The sequence below is a fragment of the Lepidochelys kempii genome, chromosome 8 (assembly GCF_965140265.1).
Source record: "Lepidochelys kempii isolate rLepKem1 chromosome 8, rLepKem1.hap2, whole genome shotgun sequence".
Classification (NCBI taxonomy): Eukaryota; Metazoa; Chordata; order Testudines; family Cheloniidae; genus Lepidochelys; species Lepidochelys kempii.
This window is the reverse complement of record NC_133263.1, coordinates 66688747-66711829: the sequence shown is the minus strand read 5'-3', so window position 1 is coordinate 66711829 and position 23083 is coordinate 66688747. Positions and strand designations below refer to the sequence as shown.

At 43.1% G+C, this 23083-nt stretch overlaps 1 protein-coding gene across 2 annotated transcripts in view; it reads right to left on the bottom strand.

The window, feature by feature from the left end:
• Positions 1-19111: 19111 nt before the first annotated feature.
• Positions 19112-23083, bottom strand: part of SLC25A24 (solute carrier family 25 member 24) — a 40196-nt gene continuing 36224 nt past the window's right edge. For both annotated transcript variants that reach the window (XM_073356845.1, XM_073356844.1), the window contains 2 exons: positions 22256-22406; positions 19112-21423 (listed from right to left, as the gene is read on the bottom strand). In XM_073356845.1, the coding sequence (XP_073212946.1) occupies positions 21245-21423; positions 22256-22406 (330 nt within the window). In that variant the 3' untranslated portion in view covers positions 19112-21244. The remainder of the gene's footprint in view (positions 21424-22255; positions 22407-23083) is intronic.

Below are 23083 nucleotides of genomic sequence, written 5' to 3'. Positions count from 1 at the left end.
GTTACACCCCTCCCCCACATAATTATGGAAGATGGAGGATATTTATATCTGGCCTCAGAGGTGCAGTGGTTTTTCTAAGTCATGGGGAAACATTAACAGCTTTAACAAAATACCCTCCAAGACCAGAGAGCAGCGATACTCAGACTGAGGCTCACAAGTGGCTCTTTAAAGCGTCTCCTGCAGCTCTTTGCAGCACTTGATATTAAAACACTGATGTAATTATTAACCACTCTAAGTTATTACCCAATCAGGATGCTTTTATTATGTTATTAACCAACTGTAGTTTATAAAATAGTTTATTATTCTCATAGCAAAATGACTAAACCAAGTATTTTCCCTGTTATGCTGTTTAAATATGAATATATAGTACTATACTAAATGAAACAAATTCACACTACTGTGGCTCTTTTGGGTAATGTTGATTGCTAATTTTTCTCTGAACCACAGAGGTCTGAGAATCAGTGCTAGAGAGTATCTGTTTTGGCAATTGTCTGTAGTGCAGAGCACCTCTCAGCACTGAGAAAGGTGTGCCACCTACTGGAAATATTAGGTAACTGAAGGCTGATTTTTTGCAGGGTAGTTTTGGTCCCCAAGAACAAGAACCAGAAAACAAACAGCTGAATGCACGGTAAAAAACATTTCCCCTCTGTGGACAGAACCCAAACACCGCAATATATAGGGCCCAACACTCCTCTGGTCTGCACCTTGTTGTCCTGATTCTTCACTATGCCAGAATGCGGATCAGATATGTAGAATGACCGCCACAGAGACCCACTTGGGAGTCCCTGATCCTTGTCCACTTGGCCGTGCAAGAAGTTAGAGCAGCAGAAGGGCTATTCTAAGTTCCATTCTTGGACCTCCTAGCAGTGGAAGATCAGACAAAGTGTACCTCAGCTCCACCATGCCCCCAGCTCACCTCTTACACCAGAGTTACAGACAAGAGCTGGTATAGAAGGCAGCTACACTTGCAGAGATTCTCCCTACACAGTGGGGATTCTCCTTTGGGAAGCTGCCTGGTTTAATCCCAGATGATGATACTTGCTTTGTGAACCACTTTGAGGATCATAGATGAAAAATTGATATAAGAGCTAAATATTGTTACTCCAAACTTGTATCAAGGCTCATTCTCTTATCACTCACCTTTCATGTCTTTGTCAGCAAGGTCTCTTCATTCAAGAGACGTTCTGAGGGGTAAAGGACAGAGTTTATAACAAGAAGATAAGGTAATTCAACTAAGCAGGATATCTAACAACCTGCATATTAGCACATTGCTGGCACTTAAAATTATAATTTTAAAATGCTACTAATAAATAGAACATTCCCTAGCTTTAAATTCATCCCAGTCCTGGAGTTTAGGCCTCTACCACCCAAAGCACTCTTTCCCTTTCCCCCCCACACCAGACAGTTTTACAGACCTTCTCATCAGTACCAGTAAGGGGATTGGGAAACTTGAGTGGGAGTTAACCACACCCTTCCCAGGAGCCCAGTAGGGCCCAGAATTTCTCCTGTTATCTATGGGGATAATTCCAGGGTGTGAAAGAGGAAGGGGAAAGCTCCACAAGTGTTTTGGTAGCAGTACTATTTAACTAAGGCATTCTAGACAGAAAACAGCTCTACTATCATCTCCATGTAGCTGGCTTTTTGCAGCTGGCAAGGAGAAAGGAAATAATGGAATATCTACCTTCGTTTTATAAATGCGATATAAGTACGTGGCATGTTTTGTTTGAATGGGGGGAGGGGGTGAAGTTAAGTTGCAATTCCCTTATTCCCTTCCCTGCTGTTCTGTGCATGCTGAATTCTGAACACCAGCTTGAGTTCTAAAACTAAAGTCCCTCTTAGACAGTGAAGCTGAATTTACCAATCATGAGAACATTAAATCCTTCCTCTCCTCTCTCTGGATGCTGAACATTTTTCCGCTGCAAGTAAGGTTTGCAACTCCAGTTCTCAGCAGGCTGATATGCTCCATATTGGGGATTAGGGTACATGGTTGGTTTGCTGTCAAATTGTGAGGAGCACTGCCGGTGAATTAAACAAAAAGGCAGTGCTAAAATTACCGAACAGGAAGTCAAATTCCTTTCTCTAGGTACAGTCTATGTCTACACTACAGCTTATGTCAGCACAATTTGTGTGAATAAACCACTCCTGAATGACATAAGTTACACCGACCTAAGCACCAGTGTGGACAGCACGATAGCTACCGCTCCTCATGGGGGCTGGATTAATTAAACCGACAGAAGAGCTCTCTCCTGTCAGTTTAGAGCTGCTACATTAGAGATCTTTCGGTGGTGCAGCTGCACTGCTATAAGCTCTAACATTGTGATCTGGTGGGATAGGTGCTGTGACATTCTATACTTCAGGGGAGCACCCTGTAATCCCCATATTCATCATGTATATATAATTGTGATATTTCATATAAAACATGACATAAGGTATCATGGGAAAGGTATGATTTTCTGAAAGCCATTGTTCTATCTAAATATGTATATCATTAGTGCATATGAAGTTATGAGATTGTGTTATATGGTTGTCACTAAAATATGTTGTGGGTTGGGGAAATCACCCAGATATTAGCTCCCCAGAGACAACAAGGGAGGTAACCAATGCCTGGGCAGGTGCCAAACAACCATCAATAGTCATTGTCCAGCAAGAGAGCTACAACTCAATGATTCACTTGCACAAGGTCACACCAGGGGAATTTCTCAACCTTGCCTGGTGACTCAGCAATGCCCACCAGACATGCCTGGACTTCTGTTCTCCAAACACATGGAATGAGGATATAAAATAGAGGACAGACACCACATGGTTGGTCCTGTCTCTTGCCCCACCTATACTGAAGGCAACAAGAATGCTGGAACTGAAGAGACAGGTCCCCAGGCTAACAGGGAGAGTCTGCATATGAAAGACTGTAACCAACCTGTAGTATCCAGTGGGGAGAGGAAAACTGCTTAGTCCAGATATTGCATAGTCTAATAAGGTTGAGAATTTAGACTGTGTGCTTATCTTTTATTTTCCTTTGGTAACTACTGACTTTTGCCTATCAATACACTTACTGTAATGTTTATCCTTACCAGTGAGTTTGACTGAAGTGCTTGGTAAATCTGCTCAGGTTACACAGGCTAGTGCATGTCCACTTTCCATTGATGAAGTGGTGAACCAATTAATAAACTTGCCTTCTCAAAAAGGGTCTTGAGCAGTGCAAGACAACATATTCCTGTGGTACAAGGCTGGTTGGGGGTGGGATTTAACTGATGCCTTTCTCTGTGTGATTCGTGAGTGGCTCTGGGAGCATCCATGCACTCTAGCTGGGCATGGGGCTCGACATGCAGTTGTACTGAGTGGTAACAGCACCTCAAGGGGTTTGAGAGAGACAATCCAAATTAGTGAGTTAAGGAGGCACCAGAATATTATTTGTTATTTGTATTCTAGTAGCACCAAAAGTCTCCACCCAAGATCAGGGCCTGATTCTGCTAGGCAGTGATCAAACACAGTGTAGGATTGTCTCATCTGTTTACACTGTAATCTAGTTGAGGCAGGGACTGAGTTTATGAGGGGAAAACAGGCACAGAGAAGTGAAGTGACTTGACAAGGTCACTGTCACAGCTGAAATAAGAACCCACATCTCCTGGACTCCCAGTCTAATGCCCTAGCTATTGGGTTATATTCTCTCCTAACAAAGGTATCACCCTGTGACAATGATTAGTGGCACCGGAGCATTGTCCAACAAACTATATGTACAGCAAAATGTAGGTATTAGCTACCCACGCCAAAAAAAAAACAAAACAAGTAATATTGATTAAATAAATCTGCCTCCATCCTTTCTTCTTCCTTAATATAGTGAATTTGACTAAAATTTTACTGGTCAAATCATAAACTAAAAGGCAGATGTTCCCAGTAGGGGCATTGAACATGAATTTATGTCAACTTTAACATAACAAAGGGGATACAGAGATGGGCAGAGAGTGATTTAAAGTCAAGAAGAAGAATAAAGCTGAAGTATAGGAGAAGCTCCCTAGGGAGAAATGCTATGCTGCACTAGCCTATTCTTCTGTGCTGCACTGGTATCTGATCCCTTCCCAAACCATGGCTGGCTGGCAAATGCAAAATGAAATATTTATGAGCCAGATATCAGATACGAGCTGTGTGTGCCATCATTGATCCATCTGTACAAGCTGCAGGCCAGCAGACAGCTTGGAATCAGAATGCCTTATGTTTAATAACTGGGCCTACAGATTTACCCAAATTATGAGTTCAACTGTAGAAAGTGTATAATAGCTTACCAAGTGTCACAATAATCTATAATAATAAATGCTGATGGGAGAAGGTAGAAAAGGGAGACAGACTAAACTAATTCAGTCCTACACTTTTTTTTTCTTTTTAAACTTACGGCGTGATCTGAACAAAGTCCTTCAATTATATTAGTAGGCCTTTGTTTAGATTAAAACAAAAAAGGCCGAATATAATTCAAGAACTGTGTTGAGATCATGCTTGGTAAATATGGAAAGTTAGGACCCAAAAAAAACCACCCCAATAAACCAAAATTGGTGTGTTGGAAATTAGGCCTATTGCTGGACAAAATAATGAGAGGATGGACTATTCTGCCCTACACTCCCTTTTGGGGTTCTTAAACACTAAAAACTTGTGGGGGGGAAATTACCAGAAAAAGCAGCTGTCTGCCAGCACCTGCTGTGGGAACCTTTCCCATCACGGCTGCCACCCTCCCCATAGCCTGGAACTCCCAAATCCAGCATAACTCCCTTATGCTTTCATCATCCTGATCACAAAAGATATCCTGACCAGGTTGGGCCAGAGAGAGAGAGATCCAAATGACATCACCAGCTTCACAAACCTGGCTAAATCCCAACCCCCACCAGGGTGTAACACTTAATCCCCCTGCCTGTCCTTTTTCTTTCCCACCTTATTTCTTCTCTTTTCTATCCCTCTTCCCTCACCACCCAACATCTAACAGAAGTCTGGCTTAGCTGGCAAAGACTGTATAATTTGAAGCACTGCTGTTAGCCTGTAATCAAAGTTACAGCTAAAAGTAGGGTTACCATAGGTTCGTATTTTCCCGGACATGTCTGGCTTTTTGGTTCTTAAATCGCTGTCAGGGAGGAATTTTTAAATATCTAAAAATGTCTGGGATTTTGCTATTATTATTTTTCCCCAAAGAAGAGTTGATCATTCAAGAAAGAGTGAATGTTGATCACACGCAAGAGTGCCCACTTTTTCTCCCTAGCTCCCAGCACTTGCACCGTGAAACAGCTGTTTCGCGTGGCTGGGAGGGAGGGGGGAGAGGAGCGGGAAAGCGGCGCACTCAGCGGAGGAGGCGGGGCCAGGGCAGGGATTTGGGGAAGGGGTCCAATGGGGCAGGGAGGGGACAGAGTTGGGGTGGGGACTTTGGGGAAGGGGCAGGAGGGGCACAAGCAAAATTCTCCCCCCCACCCGCGTGGAGTGTCCTCTTTTTTGAATGTTCAGGTATGGTAACCCTAGCTAAAAGCAATACCCTAAACAGCCCACACTGCACTAGTTTGCCAGGTCTCAGACTGGCTGATAAGACAGCGTGCTAAGCTTGTATTTTCCAGCAATGAGTTTTCAAGCGAGAGAGTCAACACCAGAGACAGCAGCTGTATTTTCTATCTTTCTAGTCTTCTTTCCCCTCTTGTATGTGTCTTGTTTTTCTTTTTAGGAAATGAAATCAGACTTTAACAACAACAGATCCAATCCTTTTCAACTAACTTCTCTTTTTCTGCAAACAAGGGCCGTTACCACCATCTAAAGGCCTGTCAAATAAGGTTTGGGGTTCTCCCTCTACCACATCCCTTCTAAAAAAAACAAAAAACAAAAAACCCCAAAACTCTCACCAGCTAAAGGGAAAGAAGACAGGGAATGTTATTAAAATAAAACCCTTACTTAATATAGGTCAAATTTATAAGTCAAATGCTTTCACAGTTTTCCCTTCTTTTCTTATTGTTTGCTGTAGTCTCAGCAAATTCTGACTGAAAGCAGTTTCTATCTGTAGCAAAACCGGTTACTGAGGGCATATCATTTTTGCTACCCCATCAAAAATACCTCCTGTTGTCCAGAGATGGGGTAGTAAATTCTGACAGAGGCAAGCAAAAGTGGATGGGAACCTGGGAGGCAGTGACCATGAAATGGTCTAGTTGAGGATCCTAACACAAGGAAGAAAGGAGAGCAGCAGAATACAGACCCTGGATTTCAGAAAAGCAGACCTTGACTCCCTCAGGGAACTGATGGGCAGGATCCCCTGGGAGAACAACATGAGGGGGAAAGGAGTCCAGGAGAGCTGGCTGTATTTTAAAGAATCCTTATTGAGGTTACAGGGACAAACCATCCCAATGTGTAGAAAGAATAATAAATATGGCAGGCGACCAGCTTGGCTTAACAGTGAAATCCTTGCTGATCTTGAACACAAAAAAGAAGCTTACAAGAAGTGGAAGGCTGGACAAATGACCAGGGAAGAGTATAAAAATATTGCTCGGGGATGCAGGAGTGAAATCAGGAAGGCCAAATCACACCTGGACTCACAGCTAGCAAGAGATGTTAAGAGTAATGAGAAGGGTTTCTTCAGGTATGTTAGCAACAAGAAGAAAGTCAAGGAAAGTGTGGGCCCCTTACTGAATGAGGGAGGCAACCTAGTGACAGAGGATGTGGAAAAAGCTAATGTACTCAATGCTTTTTTTGCCTCTGTCTTCAAGGTCAGCTCCCAGACTACTGCACTGGGCAGCACAGCATGGGGAGGAGGTGACCAGCCCTCTGTGGAGAAAGAAGTGGTTTGGGACTATTTAGAAAAGCTGGACGACCACAAGTCCATGGGGCCGGATACATTGCATCCGAGAGTGCTAAAGGAGTTAGCGGATGTGATTGCAGAGCCATTGACCATTATCTTTGAAAATTCATGGCGATCGGGGGAGGTCCCATATGACTGGAAAAAGGCTAATGTAATGCCCATCTTTAAAAAAGGGAAGAAGAAGGATCCTGGGAACTACAGGCCAGTCAGCCTCACCTCAGTCCCTGGAAAAATAATGGAGCAGGTCCTCAAGGAATCAATTGTGAAGCACTTACATGAGAGGAAAGTGATCAGGAACAGTCAGCATGGATTCACCAAGGGCAAGTCATGCCTGACTAATCTAATTGCCTTCTATGACGAGATAACTGGCTCTGTGGATGAAGGGAAAGCAGTGGACGTGTTGTTCCTTGACTTTAGCAAAGCTTTTGACACTGTCTCCCACAGTATTCTTGCCAGCAAGTTAAAGAAGCATGGGCTGGATGAATGGACTATAAGGTGGATAGAAAGCTAACTAGATTGTCGGGCTCAACGGGTAGTGATCAATGGCTCCACGTCTAGTTGGCAGCCGGTATCAAGTGGAGTGCCCCAAGGGTCGGTCCTGGGGCCGGTTTTGTTCAATATCTTCATAAATGATCTGGAGGATGGTGTGGATTGCACCCTCAGCAAGTTTGCAGATGACACTAAACTGGGAGGAGTGGTAGATGTGCTGGAGGGTAGGGATAGGATACAGAGGGACCTAGACAAATTGGAGGACTGGGCCAAAAGAAATCTGATGAGGTTCAACAAGGACAAGTGCAGAGTCCTGCACTTAGGACGGAAGAATCCCATGCACCGCTACAGACTAGGGACCGAATGGCTCGGCAGCAATTCTGCAAAAAGGACCCAGGGGTTACAGTGGACGAGAAGCTGGATATGAGTCAGCAGTGTGCCCTTGTTGCCAAGAAGGCCAATGGCATTTTGGGCTGTATAAGTAGGGGCATTGCCAGCAGATCGAGGGACGTGATCGTTCCCCTCTATTCGACATTGGTGAGGCCTCATCTGGAGTACTGTGTCCAGTTTTGGGCCCCACACTACAAGAAGGATGTGGAAAAATTGGAAAGAGTCCAGCGGAGGGCAACAAAAATGATTAGGGGACTGGAACACATGACTTATGAGGAGTGGCTAAGGGAACTGGGGATGTTTAGTCTTCAGAAGAGAAGAATGAGGGGGGATTTGATAGCTGCTTTCAACTACCTGAAATGGGGTTCCAAAGAGGATGGCTCTAGACTGTTCTCAGTGGTAGCCTATGACAGAACAAGGAGTAATGGTCTCAAGTTGCAGTGGGGGAGATTTAGGTTGGATATTAGGAAAAACTTTTTCACTAGGAGGGTGGTGAAACACTGGAATGCGTTACCTAGGGAGGTGGTGAATCTTCTTCCCTAAAAGTTTTTAAGGTCAGGCTTGACAAAGCCCTGGCTGGGATGATTTAGTCGGGGATCGGTCCTGCTTTGAGCAGGGGGTTGGACTAGATGACCTCCTGAGGTCTCTTCCAACCCTGATATTCTATGATTCTGAGTCTCCCTGTCCGAATTTGCTGAGTTACAGCTTTCTTTCGCCAGCCACTGGTCTCAGGGGTAGCAAAATATGACAAATATGGAACCCACCTCAGAATTTAGTACTCTTCACTTTTCCACATCCCTGTGAAACTGATGTCGCAAAGACAAAATAAATTTGACTTAACTCTGCCCCCTGAACCAGAAACAGCCACTGAGTGTGGTTCAATAACAGAAGCGCCATAATAAGTAGACATGAGAAAGGACTGACTCTTGTGTTGTGTTCCACAGATTGGAATGCATGCAAACAAATGCTAGAATTCACATGACCATTTGCAACAATACTGCTACATGGATGTTTTCCTGTCCAGATGATTTATATACAAGTGGGAACATAACTAAGATAACATGATAAAAATATAGAGTTTAAATGTTATGAGTAAAATTTTTACAAGCTCATAAATGACTTATCGCCAAATTGTTAAAGGTATTTAGGCACCTTTTCATACAGCATTTGAAAAGCAACAGGCTGAGACCTATAACTGAATCTTGAGATCCGAAAGCCATAACAATGCTTCTAGGGTAGCTAGATGGATGCCTCTGGTGCCACCATGTAAGTGATTGCATGCAGGATGGTTTGGTGTTGATAACACTGGACATGGCCATTCCCATGACAGTGGCCAGGACAGGATACTTAAGGTCGTGTTTTACATGCGTCATGAGTCCATATTTGAGTTGATGGCTTGCAGATATGAGGACATATCCTTTGATTGGTGGCTTTCACGCTCCAGACATTCCTTGTAGTGCAAGGACATCAATGTTTTAAGTCAGCAGGATAGTTGCGATGTAATCGCACTTTGCTTTAGATAGTCCCTCAGTGCTGAGCTGCATAATGCACAGCAATTGGCCTATTTGAAAGAAAGTTTGGCCAATAACATGGGCTGTTATTGCTATTGCTTTTCTGACCAGGAGATCCTTTAAAGATGTTCAGTTGTCAATAGGACATTCACTGTGCTTTCACTCATAACTGGGGAGACTGTGTGAAGATTGTCATCTCTTCCCTTGGCACCTTAAGATGCAGATAGGTGACTAGTGGAATTTTCAGTTGAAATTCATGGGAGTGAGGCACCTGAGTGCTTTTGAAAACCTCATTAGGCACCTATCTGCTTCTTTAGATGCTTAAGTACCTTTAAAAATCTGGCCCTTAATTTCTTTGTGCTTCAATTCCCCAGCTGTAAGGTGCGGCTAATCACACTTCCCTACCTCACGGGGCTGTTGTGAGGCTAAATACGTTAAAACGGTAAGGTGCGTAGATACCATGGTAATAGGGTGTGATGTTTTGGGGTCCACCCAGACCAGTAAGGGGGTCTGTTACCACCTGCCCTGTAACTTTGCAGCTATGGTTCACCGCAAAAGGCCCCCAAACCCCTTGACATCAGCAGCCTGCCCACATGCAGAAGGTCTTACCCTGGTTCTCACCAGCCTAATTACTTTGTAGGGTGATACCAACAACCCCTCCAGATCCAAGTCTCCCCCAAAACATCCTTTCTGAGTTCTTCATTACTAGACACTAGAATCATTCCCCTCTAGTTCATCAGCACCTGAAGGCATGAAATCAGTCCCCCTCCCCCCCAGTTATCAGCTCACTTTGGCATACACACTCTGCAGAGTCTGCACACCAGAGATTTGCTTGGAATGAAAATAGAGAGTTTAATAGAAAAACTACAGAGTCAAAGATGAAATAGTAAAGAGCAAACACGCACACACGTTACAAAGAAAAACAATAAAAGAATAAATGGACACAAATCAGGAATGGTAACGTACAAAAGCCAGTAGGAGAACACTTCAATCTCCCTGGACAATCAATAACAGATTTAAAAGTAGCCATCCTTCAACAAAAAACAACTTCAAAAACAGACTTCAAAGAGAAACTGCAGAGCTACAATTCATTTGCAAACTTAACACCATTCATTTGGGCTTGAATAGGGACTGGGAGTGGCTGGCTCACTACAAAAGCAATTTTCCCTCTCTTGGCATTGACACCTCCTCATCAATTATTGGGAGTGGACCACATGCACCTTGACTGAGTTGGCCTTGTCAGCACTGGTTCTCCACTTGTAAGGTAACTCCCTTCTCTTTATGTGCCAGTATATTTATACCTGTATCTGTAATTTTCACTCCACGCATCTGAAGAAGTGGGGGGTTTTTTTACCCACAAAAGCTTATGCCCAAATAAATCTGTTAGTCTTTAAGGTGCCACCGGACTCCTCGTTGTTTTTAGAAGAAAAACAAACCAACAAAGACAACCTCAGGCTTTACACTTTCCCTTTCTTAGAAAAGAGATTTAATCTAATATGAAACTTATTGTCTTTAATCAGTTTAACCAGTATACCCTCTAGCTATATGAGTGTTCCATTGTTCACGGACAACCTCCCACCTTATGACTGTCCCCCTAGTTCTGGGTGCCCTTCAGTTCAAACCTCTTCCATTTTAAAAGAGGTTACAGGTATGGTGGGGGGTGTAGTTTTCCTTTCAGTCACTATAGATATTCCAAATGTGTCAAACACCCTCATTTCTTTAGTGTTTGACAACTTCTGTTTTCTTTTCAGTTTCAAGCTGTTCCAATTTGTTTTGATGATTCCTCATTGTTTCTTTCCTGGGCTGAACAATGGCTATGAAGCCAATCTCCTTTCATTGGGGAGGTAGCCCTTTCCTGGGGGATTGCTTCACCACTGGTTGTGAGGTGATGCTGAAGTCACACCAGAGTTACAATTACAACACACACACCCTGGACATCTCATTGTGACTATTAAGTTCAATGCTTTACAAGTTTTCATAAAAGATCTTACTCAATAGACTTACAGTAACATAGTATGCAATCAGTTTCTTTAACTGCTTTTTGGGGGGTGGGGAGAAAAGAAGGGTTTAAACCTTCTGTCCTCACCTTGCAGGTCTGGTACTAACATGCATACTTGTCACAGTGTGACATACAAGTACCTTAGCTAGAATTCTCCCAAAATATGTACAAGATAGTTGTTATAACATTTATATGCCTAGGTCCCTATATTTAATTATGGATCTATCATTCTGCACAATCTTATTTTTAAAAAAAGTTGAACAGCCACTATTATTGACTGTAAAGGGCTCCACCCACCACAGTTACACCTCCTTGTGTCTAGGCCCAGGAAGTAGCTGTTGCCTCATATGGCAACCCCTGTTGTCAGTTGCTCATGCTGTGGGGTGTGTGTGTGTGTGTGTGTGAAGTACTCCCTCTTTGAGACTCAGCCCTGTAGCTCACTACACAGTCCCTACCCCCACTTCCAGAGTATCAAAGTCCTCACCAAACAAGCTGTCCAGACGCCACCTCAGACAGTCTTCCACTCCACCTCTAGATCCTGTGCCACTTCCCCACAGCTAGAAGGTGAACCCAGGGCCCCCACACCCAACAACTCTGGGTTCCAAACAAGGACACTATGACTGGCCAGTCAAATCTGCTCAGTCTCAGTCAATGTTTTCCTGGGCTCCTGTCTACCCCCAAGTCATGGCCTATCTCAGAACTTTTTCTGCTCCCTGTAGCTATTTCACCCCTCTCAGCCCCTTGCTGGACCAGGACATATTTTCCACTGCCACCCTCCTAATCCTAAATTCCCTTTGCCTCTCAGGAAAGGCTTCCCTACAGCCACTGCTTAGGTCTCACTTCCTAGTTTTATAATCCTACCCCCACTGGCTTCAGCTGCAATTAATCCTTATCAAGCTCTGGCTTCCCTTCAGGTGCAGCCTATAAAGTTAATTGACCCCTTCTGGCCCCCTCAGTAAACCAGACAGGGCTGTGTGGAATGAATATTCCTCACATTGGCCGAGTTTGCAAAGGTCTTAATTTGATAGCATTTCTTTAAGTATGTAACAACTTTTGAACACTATGCAATTTCAAAAGCTTAGGCAATGTTCTAAGGATCAGTGGCCTGAACCTTGTTAAATTTGGGGAAAACTGGAAAACCGAAGGAGGGAAGGGGGGACACACAGATCTTCTACCATCTGTTTAGTACAGCTTCAATAGCTCAGACTATATAGCAGGGGTGGCTAACTTCTGGCTCCGGAGCCACATGTGGCTCTTCAGACGTTAATATGTGGCTCTTTGTATAGGCACAGACTCCGTGGCTGGATCTGCAGACGCCAACTTTCTAATGTGCCAGGCGATGCTCACTGCTCAACCCCTGGTTCTGCCACAAGCCCTGCTCCCCACTCCATCCCTTCTTGCCCCCTCCCCTGAGCCTGCCGTGCTCTCGCTTCCCCTCCCAATCAGCTGTTTTGTGGCATGTGGGGGAGGAGGGTGAAGCGCTGATCAGTGAGGCTGCTGGTGGGTGAGAGGTGCTGGGAGCGGGGGAGCTGATGGGGGCAGCTGATGTATTACTATGGCTCTTTGGCAATGTACATTGGTAAATTCTGGCTCCTTCTCAGGCTCAGGTCGGCCACCCCTACGATATAGCTATAGGTGCCATTACATTACACATTTGGTAGAGGACACCTGGAAAGTTGTGAGCAGTTCACTTTTTTATTCCTATACTGCAGTGTACCAGTAGATGGCATTGCTGGGTTTAAAGTCTCCATACATGTATATTGTGCAATTTAAACTCTGAAAAAGGGTTACAGGGACTTACCATGTATACAGTGATTGGCTGTTTTAAATGAGTTATTGGAAATAAAAAATATTGTAGTTAACCTTTTTTTCTTTAGTACTCCTGTGCCTTAGATGGAGGTGTACTGACAAGAGCTGAAAGACAGGTCAGGTACTGTAACTAGAGAGCCTTCTTTTATATATATATAGGTGCCATAGTAACATCTTGCATTATAACAGTACCCCATGTCATCTCTGCTTCTCCTCCCTGTAGAATTTAACAGTTTGACACCCTGAATACCAGATTAAAAATAATGGGAGTGTGAACATAGCCAAGCCATGAGGGACCCCTGAATGGGAGGTACACAGAGCACCAGCTATGAAAAAGCATGGGGGACCCTGGTAAATGGGGGCACACAACCCATGGCACAGGGGAGATTAGGGGGAGTTGTAGGGAGTCCTTGAAAAAGGGGGTTGGGAGGATGGCACACAGGGGGAGAGATGGAAATGGAGGAATGCAAGAAACCTCTGGTGTGTGCAATGAGCTTAGCTGACAGAAGCTACGAAGTGTGTGACCCTGCTATTGGTCACTGCATCACCTTTTCAGTTAGAAGAAGAGGAGTTTTTCCCCCAAGAACTCATACAAGTCAGCTGCCTGTCTTGCCGCTAGAATCCAATGCCACTTTGGATCACTACACATTGGCACTACCAGAGCTGAATATAGGGCCCAAGCAGGTCTGTTGCTGTGCTGCTACAGGCTAGAGTCCCTTTATTTTAACAAAGGTGAAAGTTACCTCTGCTGCTGCTGACATTTTCCACTGATGGTGGAGACCTGCCAGCTTCTTTCCCATTGTACAGCCACTCAGCTAGCTGAACTCTGTAGAACACATTACACATTTGGCAGAGGACACCTGGAAAGTTGTGAGCACTTCACTTCTTTACCCCTATACTGCAGTGTACCAATAGATGGTACTGCTGGGTTTAAAGCCTAGATATATGTATATTATGCAATTTAAACTCTGAGAAAGGGTTACAGGGGCTTACTATGTATACAGTGATTGGCTGTTTTAAATGAGTTATTGGAAATAAAAAAATATTGTAGTTAACCTTTTTTTTCTTTAGTACTCCTGTGCCTTAGATGGAGGTGTACTGACAAGAGCTGAAAGACAGGTCAGATACTGTAACTGTAATAAAGTGTTGCCCTCCATCCTTAGATTATTTCTCATTTCCTACATATAACGTAGTGTGGTGGTGGATATGCTATATCACATAATATTGCAGTGGGTCTAAAACATTCTTGCCTTGGTTTCACAGGGCTGACTATGGTTTGGGTAGCATAGTCACGTACTACCATATAGACGACACTTGTCTGCATCTATTGTCTCTTGCAGAAGCAGTGCCTGTATAACACTGGCCCACTCAACCCATAGGTGAGAAGGGTAGGTGAACTACTGCATTACCTTGCAAAGCTCGCTAAAGAAGCATTGAGGTGTTAAAGGAAGAGTTCAGGAAGAAGGGATGAAATTTAATAGGGAGGCTGCCTTTGGATGACAGTGTACACTTGCAAAGGCATATAGCTTCGGACATCTGCCACCCTGCTAACAGTCATTATGTGTCTGCTATTCATTTGCGAGGGAGGTGGAGAGTATTTACATTGATGGTATCCACATTTTCTGCATCTTACAAGACAACATAAGGTCTTAGAGCTTAGCTAGAACTGTCCATATGCAATATCACTGCAAGTATTGTTCTTCAATCCTGGTTCAGGGACCACTCTTGTAAGGTGCCGAGTGCCTTCAGCTCTCAGAGTTCAGCTTCTCACAGAACTGGGGCTCTTACAGTCTACATTTTTCTTATATACTGTTTAGATCAAAATTTCATATTATGATGCAATGCTTGGCAATGGTAGTTATGCCTTTTCTAGCAGGACTTGGGATCATAGCTGCCTCAACTTTTCCATAAAATATCCCTGATGGTATTTTGAATATTAAGGGTAGAGACATGCTGATCCTTTATCCTATCTCCCTATCTTTGCTCATGTTTACAGAGGTGTTTCAATGAGGCTAGTTTTTCATTATACAGTGATGAAGAAATAAAGCCGTGGAAGGCCTTTTTTTAATTCCTGGGCAAAGGCTTGCTCAGTTCACTTGTTTGTATTGTGGTATCATACAGTCTGATCAGGGCCCTATTGTGGTAGGTGCTGTACAAACACATAGGAAGATCCATGCCTTAAAGAGTTTATAATCTTAAAACAAGACACAGTAAATGAGTGCAAGAAATACTAGGAAGGGAGGATAACACAAGGGCTTGTCACCATGAGGAAACTGACCAGCATAGGTATGGTTGCATGTGTGATAGCTCTGCTGGTAAATTCCTCTGTGTAGAGGAGCCTTAATATTAATAGGAGCCTACAATTTACATTGGCTAACAATGTGCACAATTGGATAGTTCTGAATCAAATGAAACTGTGGGGAAAGGTCTATGAATACATAGTCAGCCATCCCTGACTCCTCTTCAGTGTGAGCAGTATCTTATGTCAGATTACCTTTCTGATAGTTCTTTGTTAGATGCTGAATGACCTGCTCACATTGAAAGGAGGCTGCTGTTCAGAAATGATTGTTAGGAATACCACTGTGCCGTGCTCCTCTCTCAGAGCACTTTGCAGGAGAGGGATAGGGCTTTTACACTCACCTGGCCTTTGGTTGGCAACAACCAGGCACTCTGCCACAGAGGTCAAGTGGTGAGAGATGAAACACTTTACCTGGGTCTAGGATAGTCCACCCCTTCTGGGTTGCCAATGAATTGTCACACAGACATGTAGAACTCTTTCCTCAGAGAGCCTCTCATAAACTGTAGCCCCAATTAGGCTTGAGCTAATCTGTAACAATAGTGATTCAGAGTCAGGCTATCCCTCCCTTCAAGGAGGAGCCAGGGGCTGTCAGGCAGTAGCCATTTGCAAAGCTCCAGCCTTTATGTAACCCTTCTCTAGAAGCTGAGCACTGAAAGCCTACTCTCCTCTGGTCTGCTCCCAACTATGCAGCGGTCTCCTGTTTTAAACTCCTTCCTCCAGGCCTGACATTTCTCACAGGTGTGGTGCAGCAGATTGAGGCTATGACAGCTCATTAATCCTGTGTTACCTAGCATGGGGTTGGTATACCCCAGCACAAAAGCTGTTCATTGGAATCCACCTCCAGGCTAAACTTCTAACTAGGCAAATTAAAGAGGGGCTGTGCAGGTGGGAGAATTGTGTGAAGAGAGTTCTGCTGCATGGAACTGCCACCAACCCAAGAGTCTGAAACGAAACGGTGAGTAAAGACAGGGGTCACAATGGAAGGGCTCAAGCTCTTGCATGATATGCAGTTAATGTCAGGCATAGAGACAAACACCTCACAGCTCCTGGGTGAGCAAGTTAGAAGCCCATTGAAAAGCCGTGCCTTACCGCGTCATTGGAATAGTGGGTGCTACTCATTCTGTTGGAAAGAAAATAATTGGCAAGTTTTTGTTTCACTGCATCGTGCTCAGTGATACATTACACTTCACATTAGCAGGGCTATATGAATCAATAGGCTCAAGGAAGCCAGGGCTAGGCTGCAGCAGTTGTGGAGGCTCCATTTTGGAGAGAGCTCTGAGGGAAGCAATGTGGACAGACTAAGGAGTGAGCGGCTGGCCAACACTCCTATTGCAGCTGTGCTGGCTGGCTCAATGGAGCTGTACAGACACCTTTTGATCACTAAGCTGTTCCTTCAGTGCCAGTTTAATGGTGTAGCAGGGGTACAGGGTAATGGCCAGACTCTGCACAGGTGCTTGAAGAGGCAAGGATACAGGGATCCTTTCTCTTCCCTCCCTTGTGTGGCTCCCACCTCTCCTTCCAATTGAAGGGGCAGGGCAGAACTGGAATCCTTTCGCTCAGAAACACAGGGGGTTGGCTCTGCTATAATCACTAGCTTTAGCAAAGGAAGTAGGGAATAGATGTGTGCATGAGCCTTCCTTCCTACAGCAGACCAGCCAGGCAGGGTGGGCACACTGCAACTATTACAAGCAGCGTGTGTCTCAAAAGCCCAGGGCTGTGACTATAGGTCCAGCGCGTAGGGCAGTAGACAAGGAATCAAGGATTCTATTCCTAGCCTTGCCATTGATTCACTGTGTGACTGAATAAGTCACTTACCCTCGCTGTCCCTCAATTTCTCCATGTGTAAGATGAGAATAGTTACATTTACCCTTTGAGATCCATGGATGAAAAATGTTAATTCCACACTTTGGCCCCATGGAAATTGTTTGTATGAGTTATAGATATTTCACTAAGTTAATCTAACTGCCTCCCACCAAAATGCCTTGAAACTGCAAAGTGAAGTAATATCAGACGTAGTATATTTAGCAAATGATAATGTAAATAGACGTAGGAAGGAAAAAACACATTTTCCTGGGCTGCAGAGTTTAACAAAAGTTTAGATCAAGACACAGATAATTTGAGGAGTGGGAAGGAGAAAGATGTGTGCAACAACTATACCACTAATAATTTCAGGACTGAACTCAGTTATGTTACTTGGATCGTACTTTCCTTTAATAAAGACCCTCTGATCACTGTGTCATCATCAGTGGTGTGGAGTACATTGAAAGTTATGGGAGCAGGTATGAATAAATGGTTCTTGATTTATCATCAGTGTTCTGCTTCTCTGCGAGTGCCAGACGGTTTTAATGGGAGATGCTGGTCCAAATGTTTCCCTCTTAGAGGGGTGTGAACTTTAGTGGGCACAGTCACTTCTGTCCTGTCACTTTCATCCTACCATCCCAGTCTTCTCTTTTCCACATCCTCGTTCGTTGTTGCCTATCTTCATATTCTTAATGTGGGTTTGGGTTTTTCTGTGACTAGTATGGCACTGTTCGCATTGTGGATCACTGCTATCTCAAAATCAATCATCATAAGCAGTCGTGTTCTCTTAATTATGATAGCTGTGGTATATCTGAAAATATCCTATCAGGACTAGATACCAGTGAGAATATTGTAGAACTCAGCCTCTCAGGGTAGCAGATTTAAAGACAAACAATGTTTTAGTACTAGTTTTATTTATGTACATTTTATACTGACTTGGACAACATGATTTATACAGCTTCCAACATCACATCCCTACACACAACTACCTTCTCAATTAATATTCAATTTCACAGTAGCTAGCAGGACGGTCTCAGTACAGAAACTGTGCTGTACGTTTCTTGCCATTACCTCCAAACACGTCAGAAGGCAGGTGGCTCTAGAACTTTTTTTTTTCCTTTTCTACATTTTGGGCTAAGTCTTTCCAACAACAGTTCTGCACATGCACATTCTCGCCTTCTCTGAATAAAGAACCGAGCAGCAGACATGTTTGTTCAGTCAGGAATCATACACCCCCCTTAGCTCACCATTAGGTTAAGAGGGGAATTGTACAGAATCGCTGTTTAGGTATGTATGATCTACAGTACTTTAGGGATTGAGTGACATTCAAATTTTGGGAGGCTTCTTCCCATAGAATTTCAACCTTTAGAAGGAGAAGAGTGATGTGAAAGACTGCGGCATCAAAAGGAATTCTTTATGCTGGCTATTTGTTCCATGCTTAACTGGACAAACAAACCCTTAAGTGTACAGTGGAAATGAAGCCAGTTGTTCTGAAAATGCTGTATATACTGATCCTTCACTTTCTAAGCTAGCTTTAAATTAAAGACGGACAAGCACAAAGTTTACAACAAGCATCAGTTACGTTAAGTCACTCTTACAAATATGGCTGTCCTTTGACAAGTAAAATGCTCTTCCATCTTGCAGAGTAGACCATACCAAATCATGGTTTTACAGTGTCCATTGAACTGTGCTAAGGATCAAGACTTTGGATACTTTGCTTTTTCCCCATCTACATTGCAAGATGGAACAGTGTTAATACTTCAGTTGGGACTCCTGACAGTTGATTCTGTAGTGTAGCCAGGACACAGCCTTTAAATGCTAAAATAGGTGTTCAAATACCATTGTAATGGGTACAGGGTACACTGATTTCAGTACTAATTTTTGGCTAGAGCTGCTTTGTCTTTCATTTGACATTAAAGCACACACACCGTTCTGGAGTTAAGGGAATTGTCACTTTTGGACATCTGTCTTTCAAACCATGAAAAACATAATACATCCCAGACAGATTAGGAAACAAACATTTATTATAAACTGGTAGTTTTACAGATCTATAAAAGTGATCATCAGCTTTTTTCAGTACATAGACTAAGAATACATAATTTGAACACATCCCATCAGAGGCACATGGTGAAAAGTTAAAACTCAACTGGTCTCATGTTCTTTGGCAGTTGAAAGTGTCCCCACCACAACTGAACACTCATAATGGCACTTATACAAAATATTAACAAAATGGACTGACTCTGCTACACAACAGGCGCTGCTTAGGTCATCTTTACATTGCATAAAGAATATATCTGTTACAGTCAAAGGGATAATTGAAAAACAAAACTGGATCCCATGAATTATATGCAGGTACAAAGGGATTGGCAAAGACAAAAAGAACATGGACAATCAGATCATAAAGACATTGTACATAAGCACCATAATACCTGCTGTAAAGCGATAGATTCTGGCTTTTAAAAGAAGTGCATAAACTAGAGGGCAGGTTAACAAAGGTAAACCCAAAGAAAGCTGCCATTTTATAATATCACCAGATTAACTCACTGGATTTATAAGATCAAGAATGAAAAATGGTTACCCCTTGTGTGTGTCTTACATAAAAGGCCAAATTCTGTCTGTTCTGTCTGCCCACCCATGGAATTAGTGCAAATTAACGCTACAAAAACAGTTATATTGTGCCAGCGTTCAGGCCAGCAAGCAACTGAAGTATACCTTAGTGGGGAAGCCATTTACGAAGTGTCTGTACATTAAAATATCCATCCCATATATGGGAGAAACTGTGAAATAAATGACTTATCAAAAATGAGTTCTTGGGCTCTTTGACTGCTTTGTTTGTATTTTTCCACATTAATATAAAAACCAAGTACCACTTTAATGTTCTGATTGTGGTGTCCTGCCTAGCCCCTTGGCAACCTCATCTCATTTTCTGGTCCCAGTCTGACTCCCTGAGCCAGTGCTCTCAGCCCTTCAGCTTCGGTAGGTGGGGAGAGAGAGTGCCCCACACTTCAACAGTAACTACCCCTCCAGTATTACAACTAGAAGGATGTTGTTGAACTGCAACCATTCTGAAAGGGAAACAAATGAGTCCTCAGACTCTAGTAGGAGGACGACAGCATTCCAAACCCCACTGAGAAAAATCATTCAAAAGCCTCCCAATAATCAGCCATGTGACCTTTGCTAACTTGCTTGTTTTGCTACACTCCAATTATTACAGCCAAGACCTAATGCAGCATCAATTTTATATTAGATACTTCCTTTATCCTGGAACTGTAACCTGCGCTTACAGGGAGTTTAGTGATCCAGTAGTTCTTTTCTGTTGCTATTATGATCCTATAAAACTTGCATTAAGAACCAAGGCAATCTTGGCTAATGCTGCCAGCATTTATAAATTAAGTGGAAAGCAGCCCAGTGAAATGAGCTATGAAGGTCATTGTGACTGTAAAATAAAAACGTAGCATTTAACTCAGTTTGAGGTATTCTGATGTCATAGAACAACATCCCCTTGCACTTTCATTTCTTTAGAGGAAAAACAGAGGAATAAAAGCCAAACATTTTGTCATCCTGAAAGAAAAACTATCAGGAGACAAAGTTTAATATGGTGTTCTAGTCTTACCTGCCTCTAAGGCAATGTTTTCCCAGGACTTATTTTAACAGTTTATCAAAAAATCAATATTGCCTTTACAGATAGTAAGTGCAAAAGGATAGCTGTGAATTGCTTGAGTACAAGATGGTGACACAAATCTACGTGTTTTAATACCAATGCAGTAAACACTTTTCCCAAATGTGGCTTCAGCCCAATCTAATGCATATTTAAGAGAGCAGTAATTACAAAAAAAAGAAAAAAAAAGAGCCAAGAGCTAAACCACAGGTGGTTTCCTGATAGTCTTTTAACTTGTAGCTGATTTAAAGATGCTGTGTTTTTTTTATTTTTAAAATCCATACTATATTGATAGCAGTTTGGGGATGGGGTTTAGAAACTAAGGAAGTTCCTTCCAACTTGGGCGGAAAACAAAACCACAGCTTCTTTGCACAGTGATCTGTTCTCCAATTACAAACAAGAACAAATCATTTATTTGAGAAATCCTTTTGGTTTGAATATTCCTGAGAAGGCTAGAGGCTTATCAGCTTTTTCCTTCTTTTCATGCTATTCCCAAATTTTGTTTCATTTTTTCATAAACCACATAGCTGATGCTGACAGCCGGAAGCACTTTCATGAAGTTTGGGCCTATGCCCCTATAAAGTCCTAGGATTCCTTCGTTAGCAATTATCCTTTGAAAGAGTCCAACCATGTTTAGCTGTGGGGCTCCTTCCAACAGTGCTAGAAAAGAAAAGGAAGATAGCAATCTCCATCATTCAGCAGTTCTAGTGATATTAATATTCTAATCATATAAAGCTCCTCACTACACAGATGCACAACTTATCACCTCTAACCCTATGGGCTTGGTACAGTCTCTTCTCAATACTATTTCCTAGCACAGCAAGGTCTGCTCTAAGTCGCTAAGTTTGGGGCAAGTCTCTTTCAGCTGCAGACGTGGGCCTTGGAACTCACTCCCATGAAAGGTCCACAAGAATACCTTGCTGGTTGCCTTAACAACATGCTGGAAGTTCTATCTGTCCTGTTGATCTATCCTCTCCTGTCTGAGACCTTGCACTTCCATGCAGCTTCTACTACCTTTCTACTCACTTATTTGCAACAGTTAGTAAAAGTGACCCTTTTTCAGTGGTAGATTTATTTTCCTTGAAGGTCACAGAGCTTTCCTCTACACCAAATTCCTTGGTCTCCTCTGGCCATGCATTTGCTCTGGTGGTTCGTTCTTTCTTTCTTTCTTTCTTTCTTTTAATTTCAGCTTTGTCCTTTGATTTTACAATATGGTCTTTGCATAGTTTGTGATGGGAACTCCATAAATGGGTTAAAATACATAAGGTGATTGACACAAATCTATAAAATATAAATATTAAAAACACAAAGAATCTGGAATCTGTAACATGAAGGTTGTGTCAACAACCAACAAAGCCAATCAAAAGTTTAGATGGGCAAGGTCAGTATGGTATTAGACACCTTAAAAACCGGCCTACTAAGTAGGGAGCATTCTCCAAATTATAAATACCTTTAAAAGATATTCTTCCCAAACCCAAATCCCAATTCTCACCTTGAGCCTGCATGCGAGTTCTGATGAGAGCAAGAGGGTAGCTGGCTAACTGACCACAAGTGCTGGAGACAGTACCACATCCGAGCAACACAAAGACACCAGGGTTAGCAGAGTCTGATGCATAATGATCTAGCCAAGCAGTCTTCAAAGCCTGTCAGGAAAACATAAATGGATATGAATAAGAGGTATATTAAAATTTACACTAGATGGTTAAGCAGACTTTATAGCTATCAATATTAAGGTGCTCCTTTGCCTCCATAAAAATATTCCAAATGCATTCATGGGCTTGATCCTGCTATGTGTTGAGTGCTCTGCCTCAATCCAACAAACACTTAAGCATATGCCCCCCATCCTCACCCCCTGATCGGCTGCCTTCTCCACTCACCTGCCTCCTGGGAAGGGCAGCGATTCAGGATTGCTGCAGGAAGCAAGCAGAGCTTGCTCTCTCCCCACCCCTCAGGAGCCAAAGTGGTTCTCACAGGAATGGAGAGGGACACAAAAAGCTCAGCAGCTCAGGATACTTCTGCTCTCTCTCCTCCCCAGTGTCCTTCCTCTAAGCAATAGCATCGCTCCTCTGCTCCTCTCCCCTCCTATCTCCCTCCCTGCAACACCAGGCCTGGGAAGGAGGAGGAGAGGACTCCATTGCTGCTGAGTCCCCACAGGCCTCAGAGAAGGGGTAATGAACCCCTAGAGTTGCAGAAGGAGCAGATGTGGGTGTGAGAGCTCCCACAGTGGGAGCCAAAATCATCACAAATCCAGACAGACCAAACCACAATATACATTTAAAACAAAAACCACTCATGATTCTGGGGGAATCTCATGATTTTG